At 42.6% G+C, this 14,390-nt stretch overlaps 1 protein-coding gene across 2 annotated transcripts in view; it reads left to right on the top strand.

Annotated features, from left to right (window-relative positions):
• LOC136859755 (aminopeptidase N) overlaps positions 1-14,390 on the top strand; it is a 206,097-nt gene that overhangs the window by 181,275 nt on the left and 10,432 nt on the right. The window contains exon 14 of one of the 2 annotated variants that reach the window (XM_068225770.1): positions 12,626-12,769. The exons of the other annotated variant lie outside the window; for it this stretch is intronic. Within the exon in view, the coding sequence (XP_068081871.1) occupies positions 12,626-12,769 (144 nt within the window). The remainder of the gene's footprint in view (positions 1-12,625; positions 12,770-14,390) is intronic. 2 annotated transcript variants of the gene reach the window in all.

The raw sequence follows: 14,390 nt of genomic DNA, 5'->3' as shown, positions 1-14,390 counted from the left end.
GGGCCTTTTTTTTTCTAAGGGACCTAATCGCTCTCGTCAATTCTTCTCATGTAAAAAGTGGCACATCATCTATGAAGTCATCATCAACAGCAGCAGCAGCAGCAGACCTCTCAAGATGATCTGGGAATAATGTATCCACAATATCCTTCATTGCATTTGAGTCCATGATCGGGTTCGAGAAACTTCCAAGTTTCTTCATAACGATTTTGTATCCTAAACCCCATGGATCGTCATCCACTTCTTTAGCCATTTTCCACCATTTGTCGACTTTACTCTTTTTGATAGCATTTCTCAATTCTTTCTTTGCCGACTTATACTCAGCTGTGAGTGAGGTGTCTTCTTGGCTGACTCGTGCTGTCTGTGCCTTCCGTCTAAGTTGCAGACAACGTCTTCTCTGATCAGCAATATCTTTGGTCCACCAGTACACTGAACGCTTCTTGTTTCATGATGTATTACGAGTCATGGAAAGATCACATGCTCTCTGAATAAGCTCCATAGTGAGCTCAACACATTTCTCAGCCGCTTCTTTCCTTTTAAAGAAAAATTTCATTGTTCCGTATTGAAATTATTGATGTTAAAAATTAAATAACTGGAAAGAAGGTTCAACCTATTCAATACTCAAAGGAAAGAAACGTAGCAATCACATTTCTATTTAAATGGGACCGGTTTCGACCTTAGTCTAGGTCATCATCAGCCATAAAAACATAAAATGTTTATGAATGTTGGAGGTCAGTTCCACACTCTGTGGTGTCGTGTCTTTGTGCCTAACAGAGTGTGGAACTGACCTCCAACATTCATAAACATTTTATGTTTTTATGGCTGATGATGACCTAGACTAAGGTCGAAACCGGTCCCATTTAAATAGAAATGTGATTGCTACGTTTCTTTCCTTTGAGTATTGAATAGGTTGAACCTCCTTTCCAGTTATTTAATTTTTAACATCTTTCCCTTTATAACAACATATTTGTTTTGTTATACTATCCATTTCATTTCTTAAGATAACAAGAAATATCTTTGTCCATACTTTCTATATTCCACCGCGTTGGTTTATACGATGTAATATTAATCTGTGAAGTTTCAGGAAGAATACAAAAAGTAATGTTCTGGTGATCACTTCCCGTGTATTCTTCAATCACCCACCAGTCATTGATATTCGACACGATGTCCTCCGATACAAAAGTCACGTCTGGTATGGTTCCTGTATAGCCCGGTCATCGAAAGGTTGGCACATTTCCAATATTAGTGACCATCAAACCCAGCCTAGTTGCCATCTCCATAGTTTGATGATGCTTGTTGATGGTGCTTGTTGTTTTAAGGGGCCTAACATCGAAGGTCATCGGCCCCCTCTCCATAGTTTGGCGCCCTCCAGAGTCATACTGTGGCATACCCCATTCTAGTGCTTGGGCACTGAAATCACCAGCCACGATTAAACCGTTGTCAAAACCTTGTAATATGTCCTCTAGGCCATCCAGCTTAGCCTGAAATTCAAATACTGACTCATTTGGCGTAAAGTAACAGCTCACTAAAGTATATCTACCAGTGCGAACCCAAACAAAACTGTCTCCGCATCCTTGGTTTAATACTGGGCATCTACCCAAGTCTGGTATCTAAACTGCAGCTGTCCCACAATTATCCACGAACCATCCTGGGTGGTCTCTGTCTTGATAAGGTTCACTGAGAAGAAATACGTCTACTCCTATCTCAAAGGTAATCTGTGTCAAAAGATCATTGGCAGTTCTACTCCTGTGCATATTTGCCTGAATAACCTTCATCATTTACTGCTAGTTTTAACCTTTTCGAGAGCTTCACGAAACGCTGTGCAGGCTTTTGAGCCAAGTGCATGACTTCAATTAGCTTCGTCGACGTTAATGTCTGTGCAAATTATGCATCTCGGATTTGCTTTGCAACCTACCACCCTATGCCCAGCTTGTCCGCACTTAAAACAAATTTTGCTTCTATCTGCACCTTTGCAGTTTCGTGCATGGTGTCCATATGAAGGACATCAAAAGCAGCGAGATACCACGATCCTTTTTCGGATTCTACAATCCAACCATCCTATTTTAATTTTACCCATTTCTAAAAGTTTCTGGGCCTCCTTATCTTCTATCTCAATGATAGCAAGTTTGCCCTCTGCTGTTCGGATTATTAATTGAGACTTTCAGTTCTTCGAAATTCTGAAGATGCTGTCTTAAAGCTTCCTCTACATCTAAAGCAGTGGTGATACTGTTCATGTCCCGAGTTTCCAAGGTAGTGCGGGGAGTTAAAGTCTTCACATTGCCATCCGTTCCAATGACATCCCTTAAAGATTTATTAAAATTGTCCCTGTTCTCATTTTGCGTGTCTTTATTAAAAGCGAGAAGAATCACTCCGGTCTGAGTTTTATGAATAGATCGAATACTCACACCGCTGTCTTCCAGTTTTATTTTACTCCAAATACCCCTCAAAACATCTGCAAAAGTCTTGCCGTTTGTTGGTTTGATAAGGACAGCATCAGAACGATCCCTTGATTTTAGATGGGTCCGTTTATCTTGTTTTTTCCCACTATCAATGACCTCCATTCTGCCAGAATCTACCTTATCTGTCAAAGGTTGGATATCTTTATCATCCTTCATTTCCTTCTTGTTTTTTTTTTCTTATAGGAATTCTCAACCCTTATCTTTCTCCTCCCCGTTCGTCACTAACGGTGTCATAGGCAATTCATTTATCTCTACGGTTGTTTGTTCCTGTTTTAAATTTTCCCTAGCTCTCTTCCAGGATGTCCTGCATACTGCTCCAGCATCGAGAGCTTCCTCCAATTTTCGTAATCCATTTTGGATTTCCAACTTAACGTTCTTAAGCGGAATAGCTAGAATGCTTTTCACCAATGCCCTGGCAATCTCAAGATGTTCCTCATCTTTACACTGTTGGTCCATTATTATTTCCTCATTCCTCCCATTAGGTACTTGCGTCATATCCTGTGTCCCAAAACTGGCACATTCAAGTACATTTGCACTCCTATTCTGCCTCCTTCATCATGCAAGTAAGGAATCTAACTGGCCGTGACTGAGCCGCGGCGGCAAAGGATCCTGTCTTTGATATCGTATATTCCTTGAAAGTAACTTATAACCTAAATCCTGAATGATCAAACACTTATCTACAATTAATTTGTCTACAAGTCGACGAAATAATTTAATGAAGTTGTAAAACAATACTACAGGTACTAGAAGAATATTCTAGCTCAACTTCTAGTGACGCATATCATTAATTACGAATTCATCATAAGAAGCATACACAGATATTCACCCATCTTTCCGTCGCACAATAATAATAATTTTTTTTTTTTTTTTTTGCGAGGGAGTGTGGAAAATCTTTCATAAGATGCTTGTGAGGGTCCGCACTCAACAAATGTGTGGAGATTCTTACCCACTAAAAACCACACTCCATTTTCCCACGACGTTTATCTCCGCCCCGGAAACCGCTCTCGCATTACTTCAGGACGGATGTCGTGCTTAATGCATCTTGTGCTTCATCTTCCTTCTTCTGCTTTACTGTCTGTCGTAATCGTCCAGGTCCTTCTTCTTCTGATGCAGAATATTTTCTACATAGACTGCCACCTGGTCCCAAGATTCTTGACTTCGTAGCATTACTGACACGATCCCTTCTGGCGTCAATTCTCCTTGCATAACTTCTAAGCATCTTCTTTGTGGCAGCCAATGAACACACACAAAGAAAGGTATGTAATACGTCATCAATATCACCGCAGTATATGCACACCGGACTAGTTGCTAGCCCTAGCCTATGAAGAAATTTTTGGAAGTATCCATGACCTGTCAAGAACTGTGTGAGATAGTAGTTCACTTCACCATGATTTCGGGCAACCCATACGCCCAGAAAAGGTATCAGTCTTTTCGTCCATTTCCCTCTAGAATCATCTTCCCATCTTGTTTGCCATCGTTGCATTCTGCGACTAAGAGCCAAAGCCTTTGCCCTTTTCCTTCCTAGCTCTTCTTGTGTAAGCCAAATTTCTTGTCTTTCGAAGGCCAACAAGTCAGTAGGTGCTACTGCTGCTACTACTAGAATCACAGGTTCTGATACTGTGCAATATGCGTAAGCAATTCGTAAAGCTGCTCTCCGTTGTACAGCCGCAATTCTTGTCCAATTTTTCACAATTTTTAACGATTCAGCCCAAATTTCTGAACCGTATAGCAGTATCAATTGAACAGTCGACATGAGAAGCCGCCTTTTACTAGATTTTGGCCCCTTGATATTTCCCATGAGTCTACTCAGTGCAGTCATGGTTTTCGCTGCCTTATCTGTTACCCGTTGGATGTGGTCCCAATATGTAAGCTTAGTATCAAGCGTTACACCAAGATATTTTGTGCTCCTAGTTGTTTTGATGGCTATCTGCCCGATCTGCATCGGTACAACAGTATTAATCCTTTTCCTCGTCAGGAGGACAATTTCCGTTTTATGATCTGCGAGTTCTAACTTGTGATTTATCATCCATTCTTTGACACGTCGCATCACCTGATTCAATTTAAATTGAGCCAGCTCTAGGTTACGGGTTACTATCACACCAGCCACATCATCAGCATAACCCACAAGTTTTACATCTTCTGGCATCTCCAGCCATAACAAACCATCATACATGATATTTCAAAGGTGTCGTCTGAGAATTGAGCCTTGCGCTGCACCAGCTGTGAGCCATTTTCTTCTCTGACCATCTTCCGTGTCGTATAACAATGTACGGTCTTTCAAATAGTCTCGCAGTATATACATGAGATATTCTGATAGCTTGAAAGTTTCTTGTAGAGCTTCCAAAATATCACTCCATCTTGCCGAGTTGAAAGCATTTTTAACATCTAGCGTCACAAGAAGCATCAGCTTTCTAGAGTAATGATTACCCATTTGAGCTCGTTCTGCTGTCTTCACCACTTCCTTCACAGCATCTAGCATTGAGTGACCTCTGCGAAATCCATGTTGTTTGTCAGATAGGTCGCCAGCTAATCGGACTGCTGCTAGTATTCTCGGTTGTAGTAGCTTCTCTAAACCTTTTCCGGCAGTGTCCAGCATACATAGAGGTCTGTAACCCCCAGTTTTCCCTTTACTGATCAGAACCAATCTAGCTATCTTCCAACGAAAGCTAAAAATTCCCGCTTTCAAACAATGATTATACATTCTCAACAGCAGTTGAGGACATAATTCGACTGCCACCTTTAGTACTTCCACTGGAATACCATCTGCTCCAGGGGCTTTCTTATTTCTAAGGTAATTAATTGCTGTTATCAATTCTTCAGTTGTAAAAGGTGGTACATTATCTAGTTCTTTTTCGGCCTCATCATCAATCCTCTCTGCATGATCAGGGAATAGTGTGTGTACTCTTTCTTCCATGGTGCGTGGATCCATGATAGGGCTTGGTAGCATCCCGAATTTCTTCATAACAATTTTATACCCTAATCCCTAGGAGAAGAGAACTCCAAAATCAAACCTCAGCTCCATGACTACCCATCATGGTTCTCTTTTGAAGCCTAGCTCCCTTCCTTACCTTCTTAACACTTGAATTCAACACTGTAGAGAAAAGCAAAATCGAAATGATACCCCAGCTGGTAACCTCTTTGAGGGAATCTACCTAGGTCTGCAGAGTGTGAACACCAAGGACAAGTGGGAAGATTCCTCATCTTGAAGAATCAGGTGAGCTTTTATATAGGAAAACTCTCAATGTCTGGACACATACTCAGGTTGGTAAACAGATTGAGCTCACAAAAGCTCTGGAATACACTGTCAAAATTCTTCAAATTCAAGAGACACGTATCCTTTTGGATATCTCAATGATATATGGATACTGGATGTTCAAATCCAAGGCTAAGATCACATTTGATAATTTAGTTATACTAGACACAGCCTTCTTAGTTCATACATCCATTCTGCATTCTGTAGTGGACTTTAAGGCCATTTCTTTCCATCTATCAGCTCTTACCATCAAGTATGATAACAAGGCTTGCATCCTAATCAATCAAGAGAACTTCAGCAATCCTGAAAGAGTTGAGACCTTGGACTCATCTTGATAGTGTCCTGTCTGGAATAAAGGCTCAAATCATACTTTTAGGTGATGTCAATGCTCAGTTGGGAAAGGAATGAAAGTTTAGATACACTGTAGGTAAACATCTAGTTCACACGTAAACCAGTCACAATGGGAAATGACCGACTCCTGCAAGCAGATAAACATTAAAATTATGACCACCTACTTCAAGAAAGAATCCTCAAAAGTGTATGATTTAGCACTTGCCTAATGAACTGATTGATGAACTTCAGATAGACCATGTTGCCATCTCCTACCACAATTTCCACTAGATATGAAATGTGAAAGTGCTTAAAGGTGCATAATTGATTCTGACACTTAACTCGTTAAGGTTAGAGTGCAGTTTGTACCAGAGTTAAGTCACAGGTCCCAAATGCAGAAGACCCATACACTTTGGATCGATGAACCCAAGAAGAATCAAAATGTCATTCATGATTGCCAGAAAGAGTTTGAGTCTCTGGTATCACAAGTAGGAAGACATTTCCAAGAAGGTTCAGGATGCTGCTGCTCTAAAGATCAATTTATCAGGATAAAAGAAACACCCAGGGTTGACTGAATAGTGTGATGAACCCCTCAAAAAATGCTGGAATAAGACAAGAAAATCTGAATAATTCCTCATCCAGTGTAATCTGACTGCTAAAATGATCCATAAAGCAAAACATATTAATGAAAAGGCTCAGCTTGAGATCATTCAAGAAACCTTCAGGAGGAACAACACTCATGATTTTTACCATACTTTCAAATTTGGACTTTACTGTTTACCAGGATGAGAGTGGGAATCTTATTCTGAATAATCATGGCAGTTGTGAATGATTATCTCAATATTTTGAGTCCTTACTCAACTGCCCTCTTCCAGCATCAAAGATTACAATTCTGGTCCATCCTTCATTATTTGCACCTGATTCGCTTCCTCCTGCTCAAGAAGAAATTACCCAAAATCATTGCTTCAGCACCCAACGACAAGACATCAGGCAAGGATTCCATAGTTGCTGAGCTTCTGAAAATTGCTGGTCCCAATTTTATTGCCAAAATAGGAGAACTGTTCCATGAATCAGAAACTATTCTCAAGGAGAGACATTTGGCTCTTATACATCCTCTCCATGAAAAAGGCATTAAAGCTGATGTGAATATCTACAGAGGCATATTTCTTCATTCAGTTGCCTGTAAAATCCTGTCAATAGTACTTCAAAGTCACACCAAACCTGTTAATCCACAGACAGGTGAATATTAAGGTGGTTTCTGTAAGACCTGCTCCTGTATCAAACAGACCTTCTCACTAAAGAGTATGATCAAAATCACATCACTTTACTCCAAGCCACATGTACTGACCTTGATTTCAAGAAACCTCTGACTCAATCGACCAATTCAGTCTTCTTGATATCTTCAAGGAGATGGGTGAGGACAACAAGATACACTTCATCATCAAAGAAACTGTGACCAACACCTACTCAGAAGTGAAATTCATGAGCGAAATCCCTAAATTCTTTGATATTAAAACTGGTTTCTTCAAGGCAACGGGCTTTCACCCATTCTTTTCAACTGTGTTCTTGAAAAGGTCATACGTGAGTGAAGAAGCAGACTACCTGATGATGGTACTGAATCCAAAACAGTGAATATTGACTGCCTTGCTTTTACAGATGATATAGTCCTAATGGCAGATGACCTCAACATCACCCATCTCCAGGTTGAAACATTACAAGAAGTAACTGAAACTGTAGTTCTCCAGATTTATTTTGAAAAAAATTAAAGTATTGTTGTCTGACCACCATAATACCTCTGAATTTATCAATACCAAATATGGGAATAATCAAATGTTTCATTCATTTCAAGTATCTTGGAGATATCATTTCCTTTAATGCATCAGAGAAAGTAGCTCTGAAATATTGGGCAAAATGCATGGAAACAGCTGTTCACCTTTGCCAACCTACTTATCAGTCCAGATTGATCTCATGATAGGCTAAATACCGCCACTACACCACAGTAGTATGTCCTAAAACCTTATATGTTGCTGAATGTTTGGCCCTCATTCACCACAGTGAGATAGAGAGCATCCAAACAAAAGAGAGGAAATTGTTAAGAAAGATCCTCGACCCATGTCAAAAATCAGATCAAAAATTAGATGGATGGCTTTTCCGGCGTTTACTCTATTGACCAGCATTTCGTCTTAGGTCTGACACTAGACTCTTCAGAGTGGGATGTGTCAGACCCTACCCACTGACGCTGGGGTGTATGCAGGTGAACGTCGTCCGTGAGGTCATTTCATTCCTCCCAAAGGGGAGGCGGGCCATCAGCTGAACAAAGCAGCTCTTCGGCCATGAGAAGGAAGGAAATGTTACTGAAAGACAGAATTAAGAGAGTATGTATCGTACATACGTAAAAGAGCAGGTGATAGCTGTGGCGCAGGGGGCCGTGAACCGCAAAGGGGGCCCACAGGGCGGATCCACATCACACACACCGGGGCGGACCCCAACTGGATACAGCTTTATTGAGGGAGGAGGCGGTATATCTCGGGCGCGCAATAGCAGAAAAATTACAAGATACATGATAAAGCAGAGTACATTAGACAAGAAAATTGTTACAGATAGTGAGCAGTGGGAGGGTATGGGGTCGGAGGAAATGGAGGGAAAGGAGTATAGTGTTGGGACAACAGGTAATAAAGGGTGGTAGAAACATTAATGATAGAGGTGGAGAGAAGACGTAAAAGATCCAATATTGGGAGCGGCGAAAGAGGAAACGAGTGTGTAGGAACGGATGGATAGGCAGCCTGCGGAAGGGGGGTGGGTGGCGGAGCAAGTGGCGGACGAGGCGAAGCCTCGGTAGAAGGGGGGTGGACCAAGCGAGGCGGGGAGTGAGAGTGTTCAACACGATGGTGGCGACGACGAAGCCGAACACCGGAGGAAACCAGGTGATGGACATCCGCATCACAGGGCAGGTGGAGACGCACCATGAACGTTGGACCACGATCATTGTAGATACGATACACTCGGCGAGCAGGAACGCCCGCCAGGTGAAGATCTTGCAGGATGTCGTCTTCAGGAATGGCAGGATCAACACCTCTGACGACACAACTCGGCGAGAGAAGAGGACGTTGGGCCGGAGAGGCGGCGGCAGCCTGGTCTTCACGAGGCGTGTCAATGGCAGTCTGGAAGGAAGAAGAAGACGTCTGGGAACAGGGAGCGGGGGTGATGAAAGTGGAGGAGGTCGTTGACATGAGAGGGGAGAAGTGACTAGCTGTGGAAGTGAGTGGGAGGGAGGTCAAGGAGGTATTGACCGTAGTGGTAGGAGTAGTAACTGTAGAAGTAGTCGTACAGGAGGTAGGAAGGTGTGTGCGGGGTGGAGCAAAATGAGAGCCAAGAGGAAAATCAGGGAGGGAGGCCATTTGGTGCAAAAGATGGTCCGGGGTAGGCACCGCCACGTGCGTGACACCGCCGAGAGTGACACCGTTGGCAATAATGCCAGCCGGTGGGCCGGGACAACGGAAGAAGGCCACCACATCCGGAGACGGTTGACCGGAGAAGCCATCTTGAAGACGAAGAACCGCATCGACGAAGGATCCTGGACTGCGGATTTCGTCGCGAATGGCAGTTGGAGAGTAGGAAGTATCCACGCCCTTGATGAGACAGGTATGCATTTTGGGAAAGGCGACAGCCAACGAGGCGTCTGCCAATTTGATTATTCTTGGGCCGGCTGAGACAGCGTCGAGAAGAGGGCCACCCAGCCGCAAAAATAGTAGGGCGTGACGTAGTGCTGGAGTATGCAGGTGAACGTCGTCGTCCATGAGGTCATTTCATTCCTCCCGAAGGGGAGGCGGGCCATCAGCTGAACAAAGCAGCTCTTCGGCCATGAGAAAGAAGAAAATGTAACTGTAAGACATAATAAGAGAGTATGTATCGTACATACGTAAAGGACCGGGTTATAGCTGTGGCGCAGGGGGCCGTGAACCGCAAAGGGGCCCACAGGGCAGACCCACACCACACACACCGGGGCGGACCCCAACTGGGTACTTATTTATTGAGGAAGGAGGTGGTATATCTCGGGCGCGCAATAGCAGAACATAAAAGTGTTACAGAAAAGAGACAAATATTCACAAGTATTGTGGAGAAATAGGGAGGGGGTTCGAAAAGGAGGCATAAGGAGAAGGACAGGGGTAGTATTGAAGAAGGAGGTAGTACAGATTAGTCGTGAGATTCGTAACGGAAGTGGCCAGGAGACGAAGAAGTTCTAAGATGGAGAGTGGCGGAAGGCGGAAGGCGGAAGGGAGACTGGGGAATTGGGGGAGGGATGGGTGTTGGCGGGGGGATGGGTGGCGGCGGGGGGACGGTTGGAGAGGGAGAAGGAGGAGACGTGGAACGAGTAAATCCAGCAAGCCGCGGGGGGGAACGAGAACGCTCCACCCGATGGAGACGTCCCCGAAAACGGACGCCGGTGGTGAGAAGTCGGTCGACATCAGCAGAGGAGGCGAGGCGAAGGCGTACCATAAACGTCGGGCCATCGGTGTTGAGGATGCGAAAAACCCGGCGGACAGGGAGTCCCTCCTGTTGCAGTTCTTGAAGAATATCCTGGTCCGAAACGTCAGGTGCAATCCCACGGACGACACAGCTCGGTGGGACAGATGGCGGAGAAGTCGATGTAGAATGGGCGGCAGGGCCTTGAGAGACAGACGAAGCTGCGAGAGTATCATCCAGGTGAGTTGCAGGTGACGAGTGAAATGTAGGAATGGACGGAGTGCAGGAGGTCGGGGCGGTGGACATGATAGGGGAGGAGTGACTGTATGTGACGGTAGAGGGAGAAGTAGACGGAACACAAGAAGGGACAGAAGAAGGGGAAGAAGAAACGGAAGTTATGGTGGTAGTGGCGACAGTAATGACGGGAGGAGTGGTGGACACGGGAGAGCAAACGGTGGTTGTGGGAGGCTGCGTGAGGGAGGGAAACTTAGTGAAGAAATCAGGATCGGAGGCGAGTTGCTCAAGAATATGGGCCGGAGTAGGAAGAACGGGATGATCAGAATAGAGGAGGTATAAATAGCCGGAGCGGAGAGCGTCATGCGCACAGACGGATGAACTGAAGAACACCACGATGTCCGGTGAAGGTTGTCCCGAAGAGGCATCTTGAAGGCGCAAGACCACAGAAGTGGGAGTATGGTTATCACACAGCCATTGGCGAAGTTGAGCCGGAGTATAATGAGTGTCCACATTTTTAACTAGACAGGAGTTAGACAGCATGGTGAGGGAAGGCGACAGCCAACGAGGCGTCTGCCCATAAGATTATTCTTGGGCCGACTGAGCCGCAGCAAGAAAGAGCGCCACCCAGCCGAAAAAATATGTGGACAAGCGTAGTGCTGGAGTATGCAGGTGAACTTATCAGAAGCTCATTTATGAAGCACAGTCCGATAACTGCATACGGGAGACAAAACTCCACAGTGGAATTAATGCCCGCCTAGCAATTCCAAATGGAAATTCTAAGTTCCCATGGAGGGAATTAGATTCTTTTCCACCAATAGAGCATGTCAATATTATGTGGTTGAATAATTTCTGAGGTTGAATGGAGAGCTACGGTATAAAGTGCTCTCACTTGTTATGAGGAAGTGCTGTCGTATGCCGTACAGTTATCTTTCTTGAATGCCTAACACCAGAATATCTCAAAGAATTCTTGATCTTCTCATGACTTGGAAATGTACCACGCCATAGACAACTACAGTGAAGGAGGAAAGGTGTTGCTGTGACACTAGTTCAAGAAAGAAGTAACCTGGGTATAAGGGTTAAAGGATCTTCTAGAAAGAGTGAGAAGACTACCTGATGCAAAGTTGCCTAAACAGTGAAGAAATGCATTCTCCATCAATATGAAGAAGTACTGGAAATCCAGATAGGCTGACAAGTGCTAACTATGGTCCTAAGAGGCTAAAATGGTATGGAAAAGGAAATAAAAAATTGAAATAAATTGAGGGAAAATCCTGAAAAAACTGCTAAACCATAGAACATATCACCAGGAAAATGACAGAGGATGAGACGAAGGTTGAAAATCCTCTGGCAGAAATGTAAAGAACAGGGTGTAAGACTAAGGTTGAGGAGACGCTTGTGTGCTCGTAGCCCATAGCTGGCTGTATTTCTTAATGATAATGATGATGATGATGATAGGATGAAGATAGCTTACTGAGCCATGTATAGCATGGACTGAGAGGACAAGTAGATCCAAATTCGTCATCAACCATGTTTGAAATTGTTTACCCAACTGAGATCCTAGGAAATGTTAAAATGAGAACCTAAAACCTTCCCTCTTCTAATCTCAATTAGTTGAATATACATACACCAGAATAGAATATTATCCCAATAACACAGGTTCAGATAGAATTTAAATGTGTAGTATATTTTACTATTAACCATTGAGTTTCAAATCTCTACAGTGAAACAACATCAATGACAATGGAAAGAAATATTTTTCTACCAGCATAATACGTTAGATTTTGCTTCACATCAGTTTTGTAATCTCTCAAGGTTCTTTTTCATTTGCACAATATTTGTTGCTATATTTAGTTCAACTAATTAATTTTCATTATTTTGTTTCTTTAAGGAAGGTATGTTCCATATTCCGATGGTACGCTGATGAATGGGATCTTGGATTTCAGAATGTCCTGAATTCTACAGACCACACACATCAGCAAGTTCTAATTTCTTTACTTGTCTCCTGTACTAGGGAGCCTGACAAACTTAACAGGTAACAGAATTACTAAATTTAGATCTGCCTAGGTAGAATAAGCAATACATATCAAGTTCTGCAGGAACTCTTCTTCTTCTTCTTCTTCTTCTTCTTCTTCTTCTTCTTCTTCTTCTTCTTCTTCTTCTTCTTCTTCTTCTTCTTCTTCTTCTTCTTCTTCTTCCGCTACTCCCTTTATCCAACTCCTTGATGTGTAGGATAATGGATCAGTTACCTCCGTTAGTGTCTGTTCTTTGATCCGAGGCTTGTTTGATTGTTGAAAGCGATGTTAATATGCTACCACTGGCTTGCTAGGCCTATCATGGATTTTTGCATTAATATTTTGTTATGCACTAACTGGTTGATGCTTGACATGCATTTCCTCACATCAGCAAATGAACAAAAATTGGAAGAACAACTACAGTAAACCTGCCAGAGGGCAATTAAAGAAACAGGCATGGAAATAAGTTTAACGAAAAGGGAGGTAATGAAAATCAGTAGAGAAAACAGAAAAATGAAGGATGTTAGGTGTAATGGAAAAATTCTTAAAGAAGTAGATGCTTTTAAATATGGTACCTAGGAAGTAAGCTAACTGGGAAAGGAAACATCAAGGAAGAAATTTCGGAGAGGATAGGAAATCGCTCAAAATTTTATTACTGTATATCAGACATAAATAGAAATTCGAAAAACTTACCAAAGCAAAAATCATGATATATAAATCATACTGTTTGCCAATATTGACCTATGGATCAGAATGTTGGACTTTGACAAAAAAAGATTACAAGCGACAGAAATTGCATAAAATGAATTTCATTGCAAAGCCTATATTGTCGTTAGTATACATTTTTTAAGGTACAGTCAAAGGTTCCACCTTTAAAATACTAAATTTTTGTTTCATTAGCAATTAATAAATGTCGGAACATGTTTTGTCCTTCTTGGTGGACATCATCAGCCAAAATACTTGTAAGATAAGTAAAATAGACAAAGACAAATACACATTAGAATACGATTCAGTTTACATGATGTCCACCAAGAAGGACAAAACATGTCCCGACATTTGTTAATAGCTAATTAAACAACAAAAAATGTTAGTATTGTAAAGGTGGAACCTTTGACTGTACCTTTAAAAAAGTGACAGAAATGCGCTTTCTGTGAGGAATCTTGGGTAAAACGAGGAGGGACAAGATAAGCTGAAATGGTTGTGTGCCACATCAAAAATATGTGACAAGAAAGATTACCAAGAAGAGCTGTGGAATGAACAGAATCTGGAAGAAGACCAATAGGAAGACCACGAACAAAATGGAGGGATCAGGTGCAGCATGACGTAAATTGGAGAGGTCTACAATGGGAGACAGTGATGAATGATAGACTATGGGAAGAAAGAGAAGTTTGGAAGAGGTTCTGTGAATGACCTGCATAAGCAGAAACATATCAGGAAGAAGACGATTGTCTGTTCTTCCACTACTACTCTCTAAATACTCTTGGCACATCAACAACTCCTCATCCCACTCCTTCTTTTACCTTCTGTATCCATCTTCTCCTTGGCCTGCAACTTAATCTCTTTCCATTCACTGTCCATTCAAGCATTGCTCTTGGAATTCTCATTTCTTCCATCTTTCTGACATGCCATACCATTTCAGCC

The sequence above is a fragment of the Anabrus simplex genome, chromosome 1 (assembly GCF_040414725.1).
Source record: "Anabrus simplex isolate iqAnaSimp1 chromosome 1, ASM4041472v1, whole genome shotgun sequence".
Lineage (NCBI taxonomy): Eukaryota > Metazoa > Arthropoda > Insecta > Orthoptera > Tettigoniidae > Anabrus > Anabrus simplex.
This window is presented reverse-complemented; position numbering and strand designations above follow the sequence as displayed.